Source organism: Chlorocebus sabaeus, chromosome 2, assembly GCF_047675955.1.
Source record: "Chlorocebus sabaeus isolate Y175 chromosome 2, mChlSab1.0.hap1, whole genome shotgun sequence".
Lineage (NCBI taxonomy): Eukaryota > Metazoa > Chordata > Mammalia > Primates > Cercopithecidae > Chlorocebus > Chlorocebus sabaeus.
The window spans coordinates 13,431,461-13,456,844 of NC_132905.1; the positions used below are offsets into that span (position 1 = coordinate 13,431,461).

Below are 25,384 nucleotides of genomic sequence, written 5' to 3' on the forward strand. Positions count from 1 at the left end.
TAAAAAAATAGAGACAGGGTCTCACTATGTTGCCCAGGCTGTTTTCAAACTCCTGCCCTCAAGCAGTCCTCTCACCTCAGGTTCCCAAAGGGCTGAGATTACATGAGCATGAGCCACTGTTTCCTGCAGAATGCTGTTTATTTCTGACCTAACCTACTGTAGAATTATTTTAGTTAGTCCAAGGAGGTGAATGGTTGGGATGAAATTTTCTCCACATAGGGGCGCAATGTCCCTAAAGAAGATAGATGGGTTGGGCGCGGTGGTTTATGCCTGTAATCCCAGCACTTTGGGAGGCCTAGGTGGGCGGATCACTTTAGGTCAGGGATTAGAGACCAACCTGGCCAACATGGTGAAAAGCAGTCTCCACTAAAACTACAAAAATTAGCCAGGCGTGGTGGCGGGTACCTGTAATCCCAGCTACTTGAGAAGCTGAGGCAGGAGAATCACTTGAACCTGTGAGGTGAAGGTTGCAGTGAGCCAAGATCGTGCCACTGCACTCCAGCCTGGGAAACACAGTGAGACTCCATTTAAATAAAAAATAAAACACATTTTTTAAAAAGAAGGAAGATAGTTGGGACAAAAGTAACAGATCCATCTATTTCCACTTTTAGAAATGAAAGGATTACAGGTAAAAGCGTCACTCCCAAACTCTTTTCCCAGAAGTAGCAACTCAGTTTGGTTTACATCCTTCCAGCCTGTCTTGCTGTCTAAGCGTTTCATTTTATGTGTGTAAAGGGGGAATGTTACACAATCAGGATTCTACCAAATGTATCCTGCTGACCCCCTTTTCACTCAGTAATATGCCTTGGAGACCCATCTCTGCTGTTCAGTGCAGACACAGTTCTTTTAAAACTGCTGGCTCAGCCGGCACAGTGGCTCATGCCTGTAATCCTAGCACTTTAGGAGGCCAAGATGGGAGGATCACTTCAGGCCAGGAGTTTGAGACCAGCCTGGTCAACATAGTGAGACACCATCTTTATTTAAAATAATAATAAGAAAAAAAAAAACAAAAAAAACTTGCTGCCTCACCCCAGCCTGGGAAACATGACAAGACCTTGACTCTATGAAAAATGTTTTTTAAAAAATTAGCCAGGTGTGGTGGCTCACATCTGTGGTCCCAGCTGCTTGGGAGGCTGAGGCGGGAGGATCGCTTGAGCCCAGCAGATGGAGGGTGCAGCAAGCTGAGATCACGCCACTGTACTTCAGCCTGGGTGATAGAACAAGACCCATTCTCAGAAAACAGAAAACAAAAAACTGCTGCCTGAGGTACCATATCTTTCACATCTTGTTCAAGCAGTCATTATTGGATGAGTATTTCAGTTATTTCCCATCATTTCCTATGATAAGCAGCTCTCAGCAAGCATCTCTGTGCCTGTCTCCTTGTGCAAAGGCATAAGCGATGTACTGGCTGGTAGGAGATGCTCATCTCTGGTTTTCAGAGATCTTTGCCAAATTACCCTTCAGAGTCTGTGTGTGCGCTTTAGTGGGGAGGGGTGTCCATTCCTGTTCTTTGGTGCTGTTTATTTCTGGTTTCCTTTCCACACTAGCTGCAGAGTGGAAAGGAGCCAAGGGGAGGGAGAGAGAAATCTGTCTCTAGGTGTTCCAAGGCCCTGGATGTGCCACAGGGCCGGCCTCTCCTCCGGAGGCGGTAAATGGCTGCTTTGTTCTTGGGTCCCTCCCTGAACAGAATCAGAACGCAGAGACCTGTCAAGTGGACAAAAGAAGTTGTGCCCATCACCAAGCTTGGATCCCACCCCTTGACCCGCAGAAACTGTTAACTTTGTAGGAGTTGTACACACACCAGTGTGACGGGGCATGGGGCGAGTGCCCACCCCGAACCCTGAAATAATTAAGTTATAAAAAAGAAAAAAAATAACAAAAGAGCCTGACCCTCACTAACGGATGTAAAGGAAAGAACCAAGCTGACTCTCCATCTAGGAGAAGTGGGAGGCGCAAAGGGGGAAAGGGGCTTGGGGGAAACCCAGGACGGAAGGAAGGGGTGTGCAATGGATCAGATCTGGACTGAAGAGGGGGACAGATGGGAAAGGGGAAAGAAAGGAGGGAAAGGAGAAAGAGTGAGGAAGGTGCTGGAGGACAGTGACAAGGTAAGAAGAGTAAGGAGAGGGCTGGAGGAGGGAGGGGTGGCCAAGAGCAGTTTCGGAGGGGTAGGCTGCGTCCCAGTCTGTTTGTGATTAGCACGCAGCCTGGTGCAGAATGGAGTAAACAGAAACTTCCAGGCGTCCCCTCCGCCCCTCTCTGAGGCAAAGCAGAAATCAGATGCTCTGTGATTAATCGTGGAGGATTCAGGACACGACCACAAACGCTGTGCGGACTTGAAATTAGCTGCCTTTTCCCAGTCCCCTTGCCAAAATGGGAGTGGGGGGTGGGACGTGAAGGGGTGGGGGCCCCGCCTGCAGGGGGCCAGCATGGAATTCCCCCCGGCAGAGCTGGGAGTGACACTGACAAGCAATCGGCCGCGTCCAGAGCAGCAGGCGGCATCCGGGGGGAGCGGGGCCGGCTGGGGGGCCCCAGGAGGGCTTCCTGGAACCCCAGCTCCATGGCCGCCTGCACCCTGACACAGGCCAGATAAGAGTCCCGGCTGCATTATCAGAGCCCGGCAGGGCACCGGCCTCACTGCACCAGAAGGAAGACTGGGGGCACAGCAGGTCCTCAAGGCGATCTTCCCAGAGAGCGGGACCCGCGGCTGGTGGCCAGAGTGGATGGATTTTGCCGAGCCCTAGCTCAAGTCCGGGAGTCCCGGGCCAGATGGGGGCAGACGCCTGCTGGCGGCAATAGAGAAAGTGAGGCAGCTGCAAGGAGGGCGGCGGGACTGCACTTGAGTGTCCAGACCTGCTCGATGGTGAGTGTGAAGTGACTGCTTCCCATGTGTGCCGTGATGCCGCCTTGTGTGGACAGACTTCTGGAGCTGGGGGTGACGGGAGGAGGCGGCCCTTCCTCACAGGCCACCTGGAGCTCCCAAGGCCAGAGGAGGGAACCTGGGTTGAGTCTGAGATGGGATGGCGGTATTGTGCTGTGTGGCCTTAGGCAAGTTACTTGCCCTCTCCAGGCCTCTGTTTGTCCATTTCTAAAACCGTGGTTGAACTGGGTGATCTTTAAGAGATTCTCATGATGACAGCTATTCCTTGTGCATCTGCGATAGGCCAGGCACTGTGTAGGCATTTCTGAAGCCTCGGCTGGGGAAATCCCTGTAAGCCCGCTGTGGGGTAGGTATTATTGGTGTCCTCATTGTACACTGAGGAAACAGCAGCTGGGAGAAGCGAACTGACTTGCTGAGGTCACACAGTCCGTCAGTGGCAAAAACCAGAAAAGACCTAGGTTTTTCCGACTCTGCTTTGGCTAAACTCTTCTGCACACCCCCAGTATTCTGTATTCTGTGCTCCATGGTTCTGCAATTATCCCAAGCAGCAGGGGTGAAGGAGAAGGAGAAGGAGGTATGGATGGAGCATCACCTGCAGGAGGGAGGCAGAGGTGGGACAGGAGTGACAGGCTGACACCGGCAAGCAGCCTTTTACTCTCTAAAGGATGTGTCAAGCCAGGGTGGGGGCTGGCGGCCCTGGGATGGGGCAGGGGCTCCAGGCTTGAATGACGAGCGCCCAGTGCAATTTCCTAGATTTGCTGCCTTGTTGTAGGAGGCTCCTGGGGGCATGAGAGAAGAGGGTTAATATGTCAGAGGTGGAGAGAGCTGGGGGCTGGGAAACTGGCATATGCCTCAACTAGGTTTTGTTCCAATTTTATTTTGCCTTTGCAGAAAATCTGTTTCGAATCACTCTGGGCCCGTGCAGCGTTTTTGGATGAAATAGAATTGTGAAACGTGTACAGCGCTTTCCACATGCCTCCCCTGGGGGGAATCACATATTAATATTATCGTAAGCTATTTGCATATATATCCCTGCAGCTGTGACTGGCAGCAGCCAAGAGATAAGAGACAGATAAAGTCAGTTCGTGTCTCCCTGGCACGGAAAGGGAGGGTGCAGGTTACATTCAAGAGCCAGGAAACACACAGCAGGTGGGGAATCCCTGGGGTTCCAGGCATCAGGCCAGAGTCAAAGGTCCCAGCACCCAGATGTGGCCTTTTCTTTTTTCTTCCCTTGGAAAATTCCATCCTGAAGCAGCTCTGTACTGATCCAGGCCTCCTTTCCTTTCAGGGACTGGCTGTGAACCCCCCACCACCCACCTTGGGTCAGTCCTGAGTCTGTGGTCTCAGCTCTGGGAGCAACTTGTCCAGAAGCTCCCCCAGTCCCAGGCAAACTGGGACAATTGGTCACCCTACCCAGTTCCACCCTGGATTTTCTTTGTGACCTTGAGCAAGTCACTTCCCTTCTCTCAGCTCCCTCATCTTTCAAACAAAGGGATTATTTTAGGAAAGCTCTAAAATCTCTCTGCAACCCTCAGATTCCATGAGTCTGGTTGAAGAGCACTTAAGTTCTGAACTGGGTGAGGGTGTCTGAAAGTAAGATGAAGTTTGGAGGGAGGCTGGATGCAGTGGCTCACGCCTGTAATCTTAGCACTTTGAGAGGCCAAGGCAGGCCGATCACCTGAAGTCAGGTGTTTGAGACTAGCCTGACCAACATAGTGAAACCTTACCTCTACTAAAAATACAAAAAATTAGCTGGCCATGGTGGTGTGTGCCTATAGTCCCAGCTGCTTGGGAGGCTGAGGCAGGAGAATCGCTTGAACTGGGGAGGCAGAGGTTGCAGTGAGCTGAGATCGTGGCACTGCACTCCAGCCTGGGAAACAGAACGAGACTTCATCTCAAAAAAAAAAAAAAAGAAGTTTGGAGCGGAGGAAAATCTCCCCGCCACTTCCCTAGAGAAGTCCAGGATGGCGCTGGAGGAGGCTGGAATGAAGGCGGGCTTGGGGAAAAGGACTGATGGCCTGTGGTACCATCAGCACGGGGGTCAGTTGTAACAACCCGATGGCACTGCAGCTTCTGAGGAGCCTCATGGGTTGTTGAAAGCGTGTCATGATCTTGTGGCCCAGCGTTTGTACTGAGTGCTTTGACCCAGAGGCCCACTGGTTGCTGAGGTTTTCCCCATTAGAACCTCAGTGCTCCCCCAGGATCCCCCAGTTCTTCCTGGGGAGCTCCAAAGGGGTATTTCACATGCCCTCGCGAACCAGTCTCTTGTTTTATTCATCCTTCCTGCTTCCTCTTTCCTCTGGGGCCGTTTGAAGATGCTTTCCTGCCCAGCACAGCAGCGTTCACAGTGCCGTCTCTGTAAACTCCCAAAGCTTCCCGCTATTTAGCGCTTGAGATGCCCTGGGTTCTGGGCAGATACGAAGATAATGGCTTCCTCCTCAGTTCAGTGATATTCTTTGCCATGTTGTCCCCACACAGAGGTGTGCTGGAGTCAGCTTGTACCAGCTTCTGAAAGCTGATTGTCAGATTTTCAGGAATTAGGTGAACAGGTTGCTAAACACAGCCATTGTTAAATATTAAATTATATGAACTTACAATTAAATAAATTATATGAAAAACAAAGGTAATCAAGGCTGAGTGTGGTGGCTTATACATGTAATCCCAGCATTTTGGGAGGCCGAGACAGGAGGATCATTTGAGCCCAAGAGTTTGAGACCAGCCTGGGAAACATAGCAGGACCCCATCTCTACAAATAATTTGAGAAAAAACTAGCTGAGTGTGGTGGTGCGTGCCTGTAGTCCTAGCTACTCAGGAGGCTGAGGTGGGAGGATTGCTTGAGCCCAAGAGGTCGAGGCTGCCATGAGCTGTGATCTCACCACTGCACTCCAGCCTGGGCCACAGAGCAAGACACTGTCTCAAAAAAAAAAAAAAAAAAAAAAAAATAGATAAACAAATAATTAGAAATTTTTTACAAAGGAAAATATTAACTGGTATTTCTGAAGAATTATACTCCTTCATCAATTGTAACCATAGGTTGATTACAGATTTTGCTGGGGGCAAAAAATCAACAAAACTGCTACCTGTGAATGAAATGATTATATGTACCAAAAAAGGGTATTGTAAGTTTTATTTTTATTTGTAAATTGTGTGCTGCACATCCTTTATTTGAAGACAATTTTTTTTTTTTTTGAGATGGAGTCACACTCTGTCGCCTAGGCTAGAGGACAGTGGCATGAATTTGGCTCACTGCGACTTCTGCCTCCCAGGTTCAAGCAATTCTCCTGTCTCAGCCTCCCAAGTAGCTGGGATTACAGGCGCCTGCTACCATGCCTGGCTAATTTTTTATATTTTTGGTAGAGACGGGGTTTCACCATGTTGGCCAGACTGGTTCGAACTCCTAACCTCAAGTGATCCACCCACCTCGGCCTCCCAAAATGCTGGGATTACAGGCACGAGCCACTGCGCCCGGCCTACATCAATACAATTTATCATAAACCGAAGTAGTGTGTGTGGATATGCAAATATATGTACTCGCCCATGCACACACGTGCACCACACTCACTTTCCGGTGGAGAGAGCTGGTTGCTAAACCTTTCCCAGGGCACCACTGGTTCCACAGCACCTATGGTCGTGTCCGGGTTGTCCAAAATCCTCTCACGAACAGTCCTCAGTCCTCTTCCAAAGGAATTCAGACCCCAGGCACAGGCCTTGGATGCAAATCTTTCAACTTTCTTCCTCTCACTTAAACCAGCAGCCGAACTCCTCTCTCTTGCCGGAAGCACTGGAGTGGATGCAGACAGATCGGATGGGGTAGAGACCCTGTCTACACTAGCAGCATCTGGGCCCCAGCTCCACTAGCGACAAAGGCCCTGGGACGCACTCTCCATTGCGTCCACTGTGTCTGCATTCACAGGGCATTTCGAGTCCGTCCGCAGTGGCTCCCGATTAGTCCTGTTCCGTTTCTAGTCTCTCTCCTGCCATTCTTTGTTTTCATGCACAGCAAATGATGCCCTAACAGAAACGGCATCTTGGAACAAGTCAGAGGAACGGCTAAGCCAAACCTATAGGAAAATTCAGACAGCTTGCTATTTTTAGAAACTCTAGGAGCCAGGTGGGCCCTTTCCAGTTCTAAGGGCCTAAGCCAGCAAGCACAAGAGGAAAATATTTCTCATTCCCAAGTTCCGCTCTCTTATAGTCCAGGCCAAAGAGGAGGCCCAGGTGGGACATTAGCTAAGAGAAGCGCGACTGCAATAGAAGAGGAGAACCATGCCCACAGCAGTTTAAAAGAGAACTAAAACGTGCATTTTTTTTTCTTTTTTTTTGTTAACAGTCTCACTCTGTCACCCAGGCTAGAGTGCAGTAGCGCCATCTTGGCTCACTTCAACCTCTGCCTCCCAGGTTCAAGAGATTCTCCTGCTTCAGCCTCCCTAGTAGCTGGGATTACAGGTGTGCGTCACCACGCCTGATTTTTGTAGTTTTAGTAGAGATAGGTGTTTCACCATGTTGGCCAGGCTGGTCTCAAACTCCTGACCTCAGGTGATTCACCCACCTTGGCCTCCCAAAGTGCTGGGATTACAGGTATGGGCCACCGTGCCCAGCCTATTTTTTAAAAAATTCTATCCCATCAGGCCAGGCACAGTGGCTCATGCCTATAATCCCAGCACTTTGGGAGGCCAAGGCAGGAGGATCGCTTGAGACCAGGAGTTCAAGACCAGCCTGGTCAGCATAGCAAGACCCTTGTCTCTACAAACATATTTTAAATAATTAGCTGGGTGTGGTTGCATGCACCTGTGGTCCCAGCTACTTAGGAAACTGAGGCAGGAGGCTCGCTTGAGCCCAGGAAGTTGAAGCTGCCGTGAGCCATGTTTGTGCCACTGCAATCCAGCCTGAGTGACAGAGTGAGACCCTGTCTCAAAAACAAACAAAGAGGAACGAAAAAGAAATTCCGTTGGCTCTCCTGTCAACCTGCACCCAGAAGTTGACAGCTCTGTGTCACCTCCGCTCCCTCCACCCTGGTCCCAGCGGCCATGGAGTCTCTCTCTGGACTATTGCAGTTACCTCCTCACCGGTGTTTCTGCTTCTCTCTTGCCTCCCTCCTGGTCTACTCTCCGTGTGCAGCCAGCGAGGTCCTGTTAAAATGAAATCAGATCCCGTTCCTTCTCTGTTCAGGACACCTCCTGTCTCCAGCCAGCCCTGGTCCCACCTTGCCCAGAGCACAGGCAAAGTCCTCACCACGGCCCACAAGGCCTGCAGGGCCCGGGCCTCTCTGACCTTGTCTCTCCTCCCTCCCACTCCCCACACTTGCTGTTCTTGAGGTCAGGCACAGTCCCGCCCCAGGACCTTTGCAATCGCTTTTCTCTCTGCCTGGGTGCTCATTCTTCACATATCCACGAGGCCCACTTGTTCATATCGCCCAGGTCTTTACACAAACATCACCTTCACAGTGAGGCCGTCCTGACTCTCCATTTAAAATTACAGCCTTCCTTCACTCCCTGGTCTTCTCCATCCCTTTTCTGGTTTATTTTTCTCCTTACCACGCATGTCTCATCATCTAACATACATATATATTCTTATTTTCTTAAGTGTCCCCTGCTGGATGCTGGAATGTGAGTTTCCTGAAGGTAGGGAATTTTTTTTTTTTTTTTTTTTTTGAGATGGAGCCTCACTCTGTCACCCAGGATGGAGTGCGATGGTGCCATCTCGGCTCACTGCAACCTCCACCTCCCAAGTTCAAGTGATGCTCCTGCCTCAGCCTCCCGAGTAGTTGGGATTATAGGTGCACACCACCACGCCCGACTAATTTTTGTATTTTTAGTAGAGACAGGATTTTGCTATGTTGGCCAGATTGGTGTCGAACTCCTGACTTCAGGTGATCCACCCGCCTTGGCCTCCCAAAGTGCTGGGATTACAGTTGTGAGACACTGCGCCCAGCCTCCGTTTTAAAAAATGAACCTCAAGTAAGCAGAATTGACCGGGCACAGTGGCTCACGCCTGTAATCCCAGTACTTTGGGAGGCCGAGGCGGGTGGATCACCTGAGGTCAGGAGTTTGAGACCAGCCTGGCCAATATGGCGAAACCCTGTCTCTACTAAAAACACAAAAATTAGTCAGGCATGGTGACATGAACCTGTAATCCCAGTTACTCGGGAGGCTGAGGCAGAAGAATCACTTGAACCCAAGAGGTGGAGGTTGCAGCAAGCTGAGATCTCACCGCTGCACTGCAACCTGGATGATGGAGTGAGACTCCATCTCAAAGAAAAAAAAAAGAAAAAGTAAGTAGGATTGAATGATTCATAATTCTATAATGACATACTGAAAGGGCACCTGAACAGCTCCACCTACCCTTCCATCTAACAATCTCTTTATAGCTATTTATAAAATGATGAACACCTGTGAAGCCATGGCCCCGCCTAAGTGCTGAAACTCGGACAACCATTTTACATCTACTTCCGAACTCTTTTCCCATCTTGCCTCCCTCCCTCTCCCACTGTGGTAGTAGCTGCTTCTTGAATTCTGTGTTTAGCTTTCCCTTGCCTTCCTAAAAATTGTGGTAAAAAACACAGAATTTACCACTTTAGCCATTGTAGGCGTACAATTCAGCGGCACTACGCACATTCACAATGTTGTACAATTATCAGCGCCATCCATTTCCAGAACATTTTCATCTTCTCAATTTCCCTTGCTTAAAAAAATAGTTTTATCACTGACATATATGCCAAAATAATGTGTCATTTACTTTTACTGCTGTTTGAACTTTACATAAAGATATATCTTGTCTTCTGGCACGTACACACAGACACACACACACACACACACACACACACACATATATATATTTTGAGACAGGGTCTCGCTCTGCCACCCGGGCTGGAGTGCAGTGGTGCAATCTCAGCTTGCTGTAGCCTTGACTTCTTGGGCTCAGGTGATCCTCCCACCTCAGCCTCCCTGGTAGCTGGGACTACAGGCATGAACCACCACACCGGGCTGCTTTTTTGTAGAGACAGGGCTTTGCCATGTTGCATATTGCCCAGGCTGGCCTTGAACTCCTGGCCTCAAGCAATCAGCCTGCCTTAGCATCCCAAAGTGCTAGGATTATGGGTGTGAGCCACAGTGCCCAGCCCCTGGCACTTATATTTTTTATAAATCATTTTATTGCTAAAATTCATTGATATGATTGCATAACACTTGTTCATTTACTTTTCTCTGCTGTGTACTATTCCATGGCATACCAGCATTTATTTTTCCTGTCTATGACCACGTGCGTTGTTTCCATTTGTCAGTTTTGTTTGCTACATAAACGATTCTGCTTTGAGGGTTCGTGTACCGTCCCATCGCACACATACAGGAGTGTGTCTCAAGTATGTACCTGGGAGTAGAATTGCTGGAATATGAAATCGTATGCTGAATTATTTTCCAATGGTTGTACCAATTCACACGCCACCCTCTACACATGGCATTTGTCAGATATTTTACTTTTTGCCACCTGAATGGGTGGAATTTCCCCTAGACCTTGACTGACACCAAGAACGGGGCTGGAGTGTCCCAAAGCCTTGAATGGGCTGCGTGTTCGTGACGTCCCACATCTTTGTGGCACAGCTTCTCCTGGAGGAGAGCCAAGCCTGGCAGCTGTACTACAGAAAGGAACACGTGGAGTAGGGATTACAGATCTAATAACGTCAACTTTTCCTTCCTCCCCTCCACCTCCTTTTATTTGGTCTGGTTCTCACTGCGTGTGGGAAGCGGTGTGGTGGGGAAGGGGCAAATCCTCAGTCCGTGACGGGCACTGTTGCATGCACTTTACAGATATTGCTATTAATTATTTACCCCTCAGATCCTGCAAACGGAGGTGCCCTTAGAAGCCCCACTTTACAGTATGGAAACTGAGGAACAGAGAGGTTAAGTAACTTGCCTGATATTACACAGGGAGTAAATGGCAGAACTGGGTTTGAATCCAGCTCTTCTGGCTTCCTCCGAGGTTTATGCTGCCTTTCAGTAGTGCCTGCAGTTAAGGGTTGCAGACTCCTCAGTCCTACAGACTTGGGTTCAAACCCTGGATCCCCTACCACCTCACTGTATACCTCTGAGCAGTTACATCACGTCTCTGAACCTCAATTTCTCTAAAATGAAAAGAGCTATCTTTTCCAGAAGCCTCATTATATGTTTTCTTCTTGTGCCTTATTGTTTCTTCTCTTTTCTTCTTTTGTTTTTTTGAGACAGGGTTTGACTCTGTCATCCAGGCTCAGTGCAGTGGCACAATCTTGGTTCACTGCAGCCTCCACCTCCCGGGCTCAAGCAGATCCTCCCATCTCAGCCTCCTAAGCAGCTGGGACTACAGGCATGCACCACCATGCCCAGTCAGTTTTTATTTTTTGCAGAGACTGGGGTCTCACTTTGTTGATCAGGCTGGTCTCAAACTCTTAAGCTGAAATAGATTCACCTGCCTTAGCCTCCCAAAGTGCTGGGATGAAGGTGTGAGCCACTGTGCCAGCTATTGTTTCTTGTTATGTTATATTCCCCTTCTTGAAGTTTCCCTGGAATATGTTCTTTGGCTTACACCTGTCAGAGCTTATCCCTGGAGCTGAGGGGGTATCAATGCCACTCACACTTGTACCTGCAAATCAGGGTGCCCTCCCACCCCCTGACCTAACAAAAGCCAAAGGCTGTTCGTAGGAGCAGGAGATAGGTGCTGGGCATCAGGAAAGCAAGTGTCCACTCCGGGCTGGCTGGGCTGGTTTGGGCCACTGACCTTCGTGACCATTGTATTGTGAAAGAGGCTGCTCTGGTTGAGCTGTAACCAGCACAGGCAGCCTTTGGCCAGGTTGGCATGAGATTACCAGCCGCGCACGGGCAGCTGCACACAACAAGTCTGCAATACCTATTCTGAAGGGTAATTCTCTGGGATAAAGCATGTTTATATTTTTTAGGGAGGTGGGGAAGAAAATTCCATTTCTGTTGCCAATTAGTTCTGCTTGAGAACAGCTTTTCTCAACACCAACATATTGGCTGCCCAGACTTGAGTTCTGTTGATTAACTCAAAGTGGGGAAAAAAGTGATTTTTCTTTCCTTCCTCCACCCCCAACCGTGAAACCCGGCTGTTAGTGATGAAAGGGGTCCTGTGGATCATTTAGTTTTCCTTGTCATGACTCCAGGAAAGGCTATAAAAATAATCAGTGGGCCCCGCTGGCCGTAATTGACTGTAGAGAGAAGTTGGCTACCACAGTGCCTGAGTTATGAGAATCTGTTTCAGATGCAGGCTTCAGTTGAGTCTCCTCTAATGACACCTGCTCCCCAAGGCCAGCGGAGGGTGGGGGTGCTGACGCTTGTCTGCACGCTTCTCTTCCTTCCCAGGTTCCAGGGAGCTCCTGGCAGAGCGACCCAGGACAAAACAGAGATGCTGGGAGGATGGGACCAAGCACAGGTCTGGCGCCTGCTGCTTGCACCAAATTTCAGGTCTACTGTTTGTTTATCTGTTTGTTCTGAGACAGGATCTCACTCTGGTTGCCAGGCCAGAGTGCAGTGGTGTGATCTCAGCTAACGGCAGCCTTGACCTCCCGAGCTCAGGTGATCCTCCCACCTCAGCCTCCCGGGTAGCTGGGACTACAGGTGTGTGCCACCACGCTTGGCTAATTTTTGCAGTTTTTTAGTAGAGATGGTTTTTGTTGTTGTTGTTGTTGAGACAGAGTCTCACTCTGTCACCCAGGCCGGACTGCAAGGGCGCGATCTTGGCTCACTGCAACCTCTGCCTCCTGGGTTCAAGCGATTCTCCTGCCTCAGCCTCCCAAGTAGCTGGGACTACAGGCGAGCGCCACCACGCCCGGCTAATTGTGTGTGTGTGTGTGTGTGTATTTTTAGTAGATATGGAGTTTCACCATGTTTGTTAGGATGGTCTCGATCTCCTGACCTTGATCCGCCCGCCTCAGCCTCCCAAAGTGCTGGGATTACAGGCGTGAGCCACCGTACCAGTGGAGATGGGATTTTGCCATGTTGCCCAGGCTGGTCTCGAACTCCTGAACTCAAGCAATCCTCCCGCCTCCGCCTCCCAAATCGCTGGGATTACAGGTGTGAGCCACCGTGCCTGGCCCAGTCCACTGTTTGTTGACCATGAATCTGGGTTCAAGGAACTTCACTTCTTGGTGCCTCTGTTTTGTTTTTTTTTTTAATTTAATTTAATTTTATTTTTTTATCATAAACTCAACCAAGTGGCACCTTCATTTTATATATTTTAAAAATATTATATATACATATATATTTTGAGGTATATATAATATTTTTTGAGGTATATATGTTTTAAAATACTATATGTGTGTGTATGTATATATGTCTCTGTGTGTGTGTGTGTGTGTCTATATATATATATATATATATATATTTTTTTTTTTTTTAAGACAGGATCTTGCTTTGTCACCCAGGCTGGAGTGTAGTGGTATGATCATGGCTCACTGCAGCCTCAGATCCCTGGGCTCAAGCAATCCTCCTACTTTAGTCTCCTGAATAGCTGGTACTACAGGTGTGGACCGCCAGGCTTGGCTAATTTTTTGAATTTTTTGTAGAGATGAGGTCTTACTTTGTTGCCCTGGCTGGTCTTGAACTCCTGAACTCAAGTGATCCTCCCACCTGGTATCATTTTAAAGGTGTCATTTTAAAGAGATAATAATGGTTCCTCCTCCTGGGGTGATGTAAGGATTAAATGAGTTAAGAACATGCAAAGCACTAGCAAGCAGCCCCCACCATGTGCAAAGTCCTGCGTAAACGCCAGCTTTTGTTATTTATTCAAGACTCCCCCACTCTTCCTTGACGCTTGAGTCGTATGTGGTTGTGCCAAAATATCTTAGTCCCGTCCCCTGCTGATGGACATGAGATCAGTTCCGATCTTTGGTGATCGCGAATAGCACTGCGCTGAATAACCTGTGGCTTGTGTGCCAGCCGCTCCACTCACTCCTTAAGGTATGTGACCCCCATAATAACCCTGGCCTTGGACTTTCCTTCCTGGAGCCTGCAGAATGAGGAGAGATGCGTGGGCATGCGGCCAGCTCTGGCCTGGCATGCAGACAGGCCTGTGGGGTGGGGTGGGAGGTGGGGGCAGGCCCTCCCTGAGCCAGGTGGGACAGATTCCTACTGTGTCCCTCTGGTGAGTGAGGAGCTATGGGGTGAGTTTCAGAGGGTTGCAAGGTCACCCAGCCCCCATGTTCCTGGCAAATGCCCTTATGTGATCTGGAGAGAGGAAACCTGTACTGTGCCATGTGGGCTCTGCCCATTTTTTTGTAATCCTGTTCCTCTAGGAAGCCCGCTGGGATCTCTGCTCCAACACACTTTGCTATATTGGCCACTGGTTTAGCACCCATGGTGGTTGGTTCTCTTCTTGCGGGGCAAAACCCATGATGATTGAGAAAATGAGTTCTGGAGTCAGGAGGCTGATTTTGGTCCCAACTTCCCAGCACCTCCATCCTTGTAACTCCTGTGGCTCTGTGTCCTCATCTGAAAGCAGACTAAGAAGACGAATAATAAGGCCAGGCACGGTGGCTCATGCCTGTAATCCCAGCACTTTGGGAGGTCGGGACGGGTGCATCACTTGAGGTTAGGAGTTCGAGAGTTCGAGACCAGCCTGGCCAACATGGTAAAACCCCATCTCTACTAAAAATACAAAATTTAGCTGGGCATGGTGGCACGTGCCTGTAATTCTAGGTACTCGAGAGGCTAAGCCGGAGAATCGCTTGAACCAGGGAGGCAGAGGTTGCAGTGAGCTGAGATCGCCCCACTGCACTCCAGCCTGGGTGATAGAGCGAGACCCTGTCTCAAAAGAAAAAAAAAAAGCCAGGTGTGGTAGCCCATGCCTGTAATCCCAGCACTTTGGGAGGCCGAGGCGGGTGGATCACCTGTGGTCAGGCATTCGAGACCAGCCTGACCAACATGGTGAAACCCCGTTTCTACTAAAAACACAAAAGTTAGCTGGGCGTGGTGACACGAACCTGTAATCCCAGCTACTCAGGAGGCTGAGGCAGGAGAATCACTTGAGCCTGGGAGGCGGAGGTTGCAGTGAGCTGAGATCGCGCCATTGCACTCCATCCTGGGTGACAGAGTGAGGCTCCATCTCAAAAAATAAATTAAAGAAAACAAGAAAAGAATGATAGTAATGGCAACAAATTCACGGGAAGGTCTTGTGAGGTCTCAGAGACATAATGCAAATGGGGTTAGACCCTGTGTCTGGCACAAGAAATATAAGCTGGTGTGAGAAAATGACCCATCTATGGGAATGCCTGGGCCACAGGCAGTTGCAGCCACCTCTGAAGGGAATTAGGCCGAATTCCCAGGAACTCGGCAAATTATCCACCCTCAGAACTGAGTTTTCTCTAGAAAATGAGGGTGCTAATGATATGTATCCCACGGGTTTGATGTGAGAATTAAATGAGACCAAGCACATATTGCTTTGCGTTTACACTGTGGTCTTGTTGATATTATTAGTTATCCGTGTTGATAGTTGTGGGCATCCTTCCAGACACTGGCACGATGTGGTGCACGCAGCTGGTGCTTAGTGACTGCAGATGGATTGACGGACAGGGCCAAGTGTGAAGTAGAATCTGGACTGGGTGTGGGTGGCTCATACCTGTAATCCTAGCACTCTGGGAGACTGAGGCAGGAGGATTGCTTGAGCCCAGGAGTTTGAAACCAGCCTGAGTTTGAAACCAGCCTGGGTATAAGCAAGACCTCTACTGAAAAAAAAAAAAAAAGGTAGAATCTGGAGGAGGCACTGATAGAGGGTGCAGCCCTTAGGGAGAATAAAGGGAAAAAGCCTGATGTGACCTCACCTGTGGGTTTTTTGTTTTGTTTTGAGACAGAGTATTGCTCTGCGGCCCAGGCTGGAGTACAGTGGCGTGATCACGGCTCACTGCAGCCTTGACCTCCTGGGCTCAAGTGATTCTCCTACCTCAGCCTCCAGAGTAGCTGGGACCACAGGCGCACACCATCATGTCCGGCTAATTTTTGTATTTTTAGTAGAGACGGGGTCTCGCTGTTTTGCCCAGGATGGCCTTGAACTCTTGGGCTCCAGGGAACCTCCTGCCTTAACCTCCCAAAGTTTTGGGATTACAGGCATGAGCCCCCACACCCAGCCCTAACCTGTGGTTTTATAGTTAGCTACAGCTTAATTCTGGGAGATGATGGGCCTTATCCCACACACCATGGCAAGGACGTGACACAGCAAGAGGCAGACCCACTTCCCCTGACTCTCAGGGCAGCGACCTTCACCCTGACCTTCAGCCCCATGCAGGAAGCAGCCCGTGGGGGTGAGATACAGTGTCCATCTGTGGCCAGAGCCCTTGCACATTTTTGACATTTTTGCATCTTGGGACAAAAGGCGAAGAAACTCAGATGAACTGGTTCTTGTTTCCTGGTGGAAAAACATTCCCGCCCTGATGGGATCTTCGCTGTTGTGTGGTTTTGCCTGTGTTTGTGTCTCTCCCTCACTACCCTACAGTTCAGCAGTAGCTGTTCTAGAAAACTCATAGAGGGTAGATCCAGGAATGATTTCTGGGATTGTCTGAGGATATTTAAGGGGCCAGAGGGCTCCCTGCACCACTGATGCTGGCCCTGGATCTCCTGCCCCTTCTGCCATTGGACTTGCCCTGAATGAGTGAACAAGTGAAAGAGCAGACATTTGCTGGACAGCTGCTGCCCTCCAGGCACTGGTGTGCTGGTGTTCCACTGTCTGGGGGCTGAGAGCCACTCAAAGCATTCGTATTGGGAAGTTGGCAGGGATGGTCTGGTCAACAGCATGGGCGCTGGCATTGGAGTCAGATGAACCTACCTTTGTCAGTCCCTAAATAGGGTGGCCTTGGACACACCTGCCTGAACCTGTTTCCTCAACTGCAAAATGTGAATACAGATAGCACAGTGTGGTCGGTGAGGACTGAGCAAGGAAGTGGCTCTAGCACTTGGCACAGAGTTGGCCCTTAAAAGCAGGCTTTAGACCAGGTAGACCAAATCGAAATCTAGATCCAGCTATGAGTCCCTTAACTTCTCTGAGTCTTTTTTTTTTTTTTTCTGAGGCGGAGTCTCGCTCTGTCGCCCAGGTTGGAGTGCAGTGGCCAGATCTCAGCTCACTGCAAGCTCCGCCTCCCAGGTTTATGCCATTCTCCTGCTACAGGCTCCCGCCACCTCGCCTGGCTAGTTTTTTTATATTTTTTAGTAGAGACGGAGTTTCACTGTGTTAGCCAGGATGGTCTCGATCTCCTGACCTCGTGATCCGCCCGTCTTGGCCTCCCCAAGTGCTGGGATTACAGGCTTGAGCCACCGCGCCCAGCCAATTTCTCTGAGTCTTGGTCACTCCCTCTGTAAAATGGTATAGTAATAGTGGTGGTTTCCTCTTACAGTTGTTGTGAGGATTTAGGTGAATTCACACATATGATGCATTTATAATGCAGGGAACCTAGTGCATAGCAACCACCTGCATTAGCTGCCTAGGACTGCTGTAATGACACACCTCCAACTGGGTGGCTTCAAACAACAGAAGCTTGTTCTCTCACAGTTCTGGATGCTAGAAGTTTGAAATCAGGGTGTGGGCGGGGCCACTTTCCCTCTGAAGACTCTAAGGAAGAATCCTTTCTTGCGTCTTAGCTTCTGCTGGTGGTCAGGGATGCTTGTTGCTCCTCAGCTTGTAGCTGCACCATCTTTACCCACCACTTCCTGTGTGTCCCAGCTTTTTTTAGACAGGATCTCACTCTGTTGCTCAAGGTGGAGTGCAGTGGCCTGATCATAGTTCACTGCAGCCTCAAACTCCCAGGCTCAAGCAATCCTCCCACCATGGCTGGCTAATTAAAAAAAAATTTTTTTAATTTAATTTAATTTATTATTTATTTATTTTTTAATAGAGATGGGGTCTTGCTATGTTGCCCAGGCTGGTCTTGAACGCCTGGCCTCAAGCGATCCTCCTGCCTCAGCCTCCCAAAGTGCTAGGATTACAGGTACAAGCCACTGCACCTGGCTTTTAGTTTCTTTTTTAGAGACTGGATGGGTCTTAGTATGTTGTCCAGGCTGATCTTGAACTTCTGGGCTCAAGCCATCTCCCTGTCTCAGCCTCCTAAAGCACTGGGATTACAAGTGTGAGCCACTGTGCCCAGCCCCTATCCTCTTCTAGTAAGGACACCAGTCATTAGACTTAGGGCCTACTCTAATCTAGTATGACCTCATCTTAACTGCTTAGATTTGCAAAGACCCTATTTCCACAAATGGTCACATTCTGTGTCTCTGGGTGGACTTGAATTTTGGGGGAACACTGTTCAACTCACACCACCACCTAATCAATAGTAGCTATTACGAATACTCCTCTTACGACAGAATTTGCTCAATACACACTATGTGCTGGGCACTCCTCCAAACTCCTTTTATTCCTCTTCCCATTTAATCCTCTCCGTGACTCTGTGAAGTAGGTACCAGGATTATCTCTGTCGAGGGCCAGAGAGGTGAGCTGATTTGCCCAAGGTCACACATGTTAGCAAATGGTAAATCTGGGGTTGGGACTCTTTTCTCTCTGACTCCAAAGCTAGCAAGGTTTTGAGACCCTCCAATCCCGTCCCAAGAGCTTCGAGTCGGCTGCACATTCTGTCCCGGAATCCCAGGCATCAGAGATACGCTCTTTCCTGGCCCACACCTCCTTCCAGACACATCTTCCCCAGAGAGGCCATAAAAAGCGGGGGGAAAGGAATCTTGTCTTTATAATGGCCAACATGGAGTTCTGCTCCTGCCTTGGACCGCTCGTGGCCGGCTCTCCTGTGGGTCAAAAGCGGTGTGACTCCCACGCATGGCAGAGCTTGCCAGGAGTGTATACTTCATGCCTGACATCTGGTAACATTTTCGGAGTCTTGACTTGGGGCTACAAATGGAAAAATGGTTCATGAAGGTGTGATTTATTCATCATCAAGATAATGCTATTCAATAAATGCTCACAACGATTCGCTCCATCGGGTCAGGGAGCCCTGACTTCCCGGGCCAGGCCTGGCGAAGGCCCTGGCAGGACGAGGCTGTTTCTTTGCCGCTGAGGAGAGCGTGGAGGCGTGGTGAGGCCGGACTGGGGCCTGATGGAGGCAAACAGTCACGCTGCCGGATGATGAATGGCAGTTTACATTTTAACATGCCTGTGTCTTGGACGTGGAGTAACTGGCTTTGGCTGATCGGGGGTGGGTGCAGTTAGGAGCCTCTCACAGCCATGAGCTGGAGAAGAAAGGAAGGTCATTTCCAGAGACTGGGGCTTTGGGGCCAGGAAATAGTTGCTCTGTCAGCAGGGAGAGCCAGTGGGTGGGTTGGAGGCCCCTGAGAGAGATCAGGGGCTCCCGAAGGACAAAGCCAGGCTGCCCACCTTTGCAGGGGTGTCCACTTTAGCTGGCAAGGGTGTCAGAACTAGCCACATGGAAGAGAGCAGTGCCCCAAAGCCAGGCTGCCTGAGTTCAAATCCTGCCTCCCTCACTGACCAGCTGGGCCTGGGACAATCCCTCCTTAACATAGGGACCATTACAGGGCCCACCTCAGAGGCATCTGTGGGCATCGCAGGGGCACATGGCACCTAGGGGTCTTCACTAAGTGTTAACTGCCGTTGTCATGGTGGTGATGGTATCTAGAGAAGAGTGGAGGCTGGGATGCAGAGAGAAGCAGCCCTGCTGTCTTCTGGCTGTAGATCAAGGACAAGACTTACCTTGCCTTCTGCACAGCAAGTAGGAGCCTTCTCCTGGACGTGCCTCAGGGCAGTGGGGACATCCACCGGTCCGGCTCTCAGCACATTCAATGCTGGGATTGGTTACCACCCAGCTTGGACAGCCCACATAAGCAGCATCACTGGGCTTACCCCCAAATCTCTATGCACTACAGGTGAGTTGCCATGGGCTGGCAAGCAGTCCCCACACCTGTGGACATCGAGGATCTGTCTTCACATCCCCTTCTGCCCACATGGCTCCAGACCAGGAGGAGACGGGAGGACAGGTGTGCACCTCTATGGGCAGCCAAGCCTGGGGTGGTGGCTGGGGAAGGTGTCAAGTCTGATGCATGTCTGTTAGGGTTCCGGGCACTGTGACGTGCATCCAGGTGGAAAGTCCATTCTCCTAACTTGGAGTCTGGCATCTGTTACAGCATGAGAGCTGGGGCCTGACCCTTCCCCTGTGTCCTTGTTACCCCCAGGACTGGCCACTGACGGAGCTGTGGTCAGGCTGTGGGACTCGGGCCAGCTGGCCGCAGCCTTCCCACAAGAGTCAGTTACTGGGACTATCAGATGCTGTAGCTGTTGGTTTGTTTGTCTCTGTGGTGCCAAACTGGGCCAGCTTTTAGGCAAGAGCAGCCTCATGGGGAACATAATCAACGAGAAAAGGATGGCAGAATGTGGCCTGGGGTTTGCCCAGTGGAGGGCAGAGGGTGCTAGGTTGCCTGGCCATGACGCCTCTTCAGTACTGAGCTCAGCAGGACGCTCCAACCCCTTTTACTGCAGGACTCTGCTGGCTTCTGACCAGAGGTAGCTCTAAGCACACTGGTCCTTTGGAGCCCCAGGAGGAACTGACTGGGGTAAAGAGGATGGAGGTAGGCCTTCACCTTGGTGAGGGGCTTTCCTAGGGGGACAGCCAGGTGCTTGGCATTGTGACAGCTGCTCAGTGAGGGTTATTCACAGCCCCATTGGGACTTGCTGATTGGGCTTCACTTCCTGATTCTGTGATATTCACATGGCTCCAGTTAGTAGTTCCATCCATCCATCCATCCATCCAGTCGCCCACCCACTCACCTACCCATCCGTCCATCCACCCACCCATCCACCTAATCATCCACTCATCCACCTATCCATCCATCCATCCATCCATCCATCCATCCATCCATCCATCCATCCATCTTTTCTTCCTTCCACCCATCCATCTATCCATCCACCAATTTACCCACCCACACACTCACTCATTCATCCATCCACCCATCCATCCATCCATCCATCTACCCACCCACCCATTCATTCACCCACCCATTCATCTATTCACCCACCCAACTATCCTTCCATCCATCTATCCATCTACCCATCTACCCATCCATTCATTTTCGTGATCCTCACAATTAGCCTGTATGTTGGGGATGTGCTATTATGCCCATTTTCAGATGAGGGTATGCACATACAGATTAAGAACTGGTCTGAGGGCAGAGCTAATGAGTGGCTGTATTAGTTATCTATTGCTATTAGTTATCTATTAGTGGCTGGAGACTGATTTCAGTTCTTTTCTATGTGGGTATCTCCAGCATGGCAGCTTGCTGTGTCAAAGCAAGAAAGCCAAGAAGTGTGTGTGTGTGTGTGTGTGTGTGTACGCTCACATGAGAGAGAGGGAGAAAGAGAGAGAGGTGGAAGTCACTGTCTTTTATAACCTAATCTCGGAGGTGACATCCCGTCCCTTTTGCCATATTCTGCTCATTAGAAGTGTCCACCCATGGCCAGGCACGGTGGTTCATGCCTGTAATCTGAGAACTGTGGGAGGCTGAGGCAGGTGGCTCACTTGAGGTCAGGAGTTTGAGACCAGCCTGGCCAACACGGTGAAACCCTAAACAACTAAAATACAACTAAACATGACCCTAAACAACTAAAATACAACTAAAATAAACCCTAGACAACTAAAAACACAAAAATTAGCCAGGCATGGTGGTGCACGCCTGTAGTCCCAGCTACTCGGGAGGCTGAGGCAGGAGAATCACTTGAAGCCAGGAGGTGGAGGTTGCAGCGAGCAGAGATCGCACCACTGCACTCCAGCCTGGGTGTCAGGGTAAGACTCTGTCTCAAAATAAATCAAATAAATAACAGAAGTGTCCACCCACACTCGTGCCAGGAGGTGGGATCACTGGGGGCCATGCTAGAAACTGCCCACCACAAGGCCAAGCCAAAGTTTGAACCCAGTCGGATCTGACTTAAAACCTGTCCTCCCGGAGGAAGCCAACTACGCAGCCTTGTTCTTCCCCAGTCCCAGAGACCAGCCACCTGTCTGCTGCCACGCAGGGTTGGAATTTAATCACACATTAGCCTCACTTCATGGGTGTTTACTGAGCACCTACTATGTGCCAGACACCGTGCTCCACAGGATGGTGCGGTGCCTGCCCAGGGGAGTGCACTGCTGGTGACAGATACCCGTGCTGTACATTTACTCACCTGCCACGTGGGTCTGCAGAGAACACGTCTTTCTTTATTTCCTGCAACTGATCTGATATTTCTCACAAAGCCTACTCATAGGGCAACAAGGAAAAAAACTAGATTTAATTTAATCTGATCCAGTACTTTAGAGGCCTTTGGTAATGCTTGGTCTCAAATTTCCTTCTGCTCCTCCCAGCTTTTCTCTAAGCCGGCACTGGGTGGGTGGGGGGGGGGGGGGGTGTCCGGTTGTTGATGACGAGACTTCCCAGGAGGAGAGGGTTTGGGTTTCTAGCCGTGTCTGATGCCCAGGATTGCTGTTTGACTTTCTGGCATTTTGGCCGAAACCAGCAGCTGGTAAAACTCATGCTCTGGGCCTAGGCCTACCTGGCTGACTTGGCCCTACCTTGGCTCAGAGCCCCCTCTTCTTCTCTTTTTTTTTTTTTGAGACAGAGTTTCTGCTCTTGTTGCCCAGGCTGGAGCGCAATGGTGCGATCTCGGCTCACTGCAACCTCTGCCTCCTGGGTTCAAGTGATTCTCTGCCTCAGCCTCCTGACTAGCTGGGATTACAGGCGCCTGCCACCAAGCCCGGCTAATTTTTGTATTTTTAGTAGAGACGGGGTTTCGCCACGTTGGCCAGCCTGGTCTCCAACTCCTGACTTCAGGTGATCCACCTGCCTTGGCCTCCCAAAGTACTGGGATTACAGCCTTTTTTTTTTTCCAGAGCATATCTGAATCTACTCTCTACTGCATCTGACCCTTACCTGGGCCATCTACTCCCAGACCCTTCTGCAGGTCCCTCTGCCCCTCACCTTAATGAGGTGTCACCTACTGAGCAAGAACGCATTGAGCCCATCCTGGCCTGCAGAGGACCCAGTGCAGCCAAGGAAAGCAACACACCAGGGCTTCCTTCCTCTCCACTTGCTGCACCTCCAGAGGCCCCACCCCTAAGCTGCTGGAGGGTGGTCTCAGAACACTTTCCTCCCAAGCCCCCAGAGGGTCAGTGCACAGCGGTGGCTTCTAAACCTACTGTCTCGTAGCAAAGTCTGTGTTGATGATCAGGAACTGGATCTGCCATGGTCCTCTTTATTCCTTCTGTACAAATTCAAATATTTCCCAGGTGGCCAAGTGCCTCAGGCCTGAGAGGGGAAGGGCTACTTACCCAGAAAGGCCAAAGAGGAAAGCCCGCTAATATTTTTCGAGCTATTAGTATTACCTGTTACCAAAATGATCACACACGTGATTAGTCACGATCGTGGTAAAAGTGCTGAAGAAAAAACCTAAGAGTAATGAGGGTGTAAGGAGAGTGGCCTGACCTAGCCCGGGGCTCAGGAGAGGTGGTCCTGAACCAGGGTTGGGTAAGGGGATCCAGAAGGAAGAGTAGGGTGGCTGGGTGAAGAGGGGAGTGTGTATGTGCGTGTGTGTGTGTGTGAGTGTGCGCCATGTGTGCATATATGAGCACACGTGTGCATGTGTGTGCACGTGTGAGCATGCATATGCGGATGTGTGTGCTGTGTGCATATGTGTATTATGTATATGTGAGCATACGTGTGCACATGTGTGTGTGTGTGACTGTCCTGTGTGTGCATGTGAGCAGGTGCTGTGTGTGCACATGTGAACACATATGTGCATGTGTGCATGTGAATGCATGTCAAGTGCATGCATGAGCTGTGTGTGGTATGTGCATGTGTGTGTGCAGCCTCATCATTTCCTGAATTTTTTTTTTTTTTTTTGAGATGGAGTCTCATTCTGTCGCCCAGGCTGGAGGGCAGTGGCTTGGTCTTGGCTCACTGCAACTCCACCACCCGTGTTCAAGTGATTCTTGTGCCTCAGCCTCCCAAGTAGCTGGGATTACAGGCGCCCACTACCACACCCAGCTAATTTTTGTATTTTTAGTGAAGGTGGGGTTTTGCATGTTGGCCAGGCTGGTCTTGAACTCCTGACCTCAAGGGATCTGCCCGCCTCGGCCTCCCAAAGTGCTGAGATTACAGGCGTGAGCTACTGTGCCTGGCCATTTCCCCTAATTTGAGGCACTCCATTCTCTGAGTCTGGATTGCTGGGTGGGTGTGTGTGGGAGAGGAATCGCACTGAGGAGGGTGAATCGGATTCTCTGAGGATGAAGTGCAAAGGCTGGGCCCTCTGCAGGAAGCAGCTTTGCCTGTTCACGGGAAGCAGCTTCTGGAGCCTGAGTGGTTGGCACCACCAGGGACCGCAGTGGTGGCAGCAGCAGGGGCAGGAGGAGGAAGAGCACTGTGTCCCCCATTAGGAATGTCCTCCTCTCTTTCCTGCTGGGCTCAGAGCTGAGAACCAGGATACAGGTGGCCAGGCGCCTCCGTCAGCAGACTCAGGGGCCTGGGCAGAGTCAGTTTCCGCACTTGTGCACAGGGGAGAAAGAGATCTGTCTCTGCCAGGAGGATGAGTGGACAGTTCTCCTTGGGCTGGCAGAGCAAGCCTCAAACTGAGGGCAGCCAGGAGACAGCAGGTCATACTCCCATGGCAGAATGATGCTGAGGGTCCCAGGGTGTCCCAAACACTTCCCACCCCCTGCCCCAGTCTCATGAGAGGGCCATGGACCCTGACACTGTGACTACCCTCTGCTAGTCAGGCAGATGCTAGTCACAGCAGCATCAAATCTCGGAAACAGCCATCACAGTGGGCAGTATTAGTATCCCCTTTCCTCAGAAAGGGAAATGGAAGCTCAGAGAGGTTATGGAACTTACCCATAATCACAAAGCAAGCTTGTGTCCCACGTCTATGAGATCCCAAAGCCTTTGCTCCTCTGACTCCCACAGCTGCTGCGTGACTTTTCAGTTTCCTGAAGGGGAGAAGAAAACAATTTGTTGTAGAAAAAGCTTCAAGCCAGACTTCAGAAATGCCCAGAGCTGTGAGTTCAGTATCACGGCCCCTGCCCTCCCCTCTCTGTGCAGTGGCCGCGCAGTGAGCTGAGCTGCGGTGAGGGTGTGTTAAGAACTTAAAGCAGAAACTCGATTTTGAAATGTTCAAGGACAAGGCCAGAAAGGCTCCTTTGGGGATGGGGTGGAGGTTTCAGTCCATTTAAGTGGGCTGGAGGGGAATTTTAACTTTGCCGGCTGATGGTTAATGTTCCCTTCCCAAGGTATTCATGATTTATGCTGATGCTTTAAAAGAAAAGTTAGCCAAGCTAGGTTCAGAGTCCAGGAAACTAAGGACAAGGCTTTCAGGAAAGCTTTGTTTGGAGGGGAGGTTAGGAGGGATAGAAGAACACTCCAGATACCTCACCTCCACTCACCCAAAGGAGAGGTCACCTTATCACATAAGACCGTAAGATAGCTCCCCAGGAGGGATCATGCTCCTAAGATGTTTCTTCCTACGTTCGAAGAAATGGGTGTCCAAGGCTAGGTGTGG

The 25,384-nt window shown here is 50.2% G+C and overlaps 1 protein-coding gene across 4 annotated transcripts in view; it reads left to right on the forward strand.

Annotated features, from left to right (window-relative positions):
- The first annotated feature begins 2,435 nt into the window (after positions 1-2,435).
- RIPOR3 (RIPOR family member 3) overlaps positions 2,436-25,384 on the forward strand; it is a 104,411-nt gene continuing 81,462 nt past the window's right edge. For 3 of the 4 annotated variants that reach the window (XM_073005869.1, XM_073005870.1, XM_073005865.1), the window contains exon 1: positions 2,438-2,860. Coding sequence is in view for 1 of the 4 variants with exons in the window: in XM_073005865.1 (XP_072861966.1) it covers positions 2,858-2,860 (3 nt within the window). In the remaining 3 variants the exon portion in view is untranslated. Of the gene's footprint in view, positions 2,861-25,384 lie in introns of all 4 variants that reach the window. The other variant, XR_012089107.1, reaches the window with a different exon arrangement.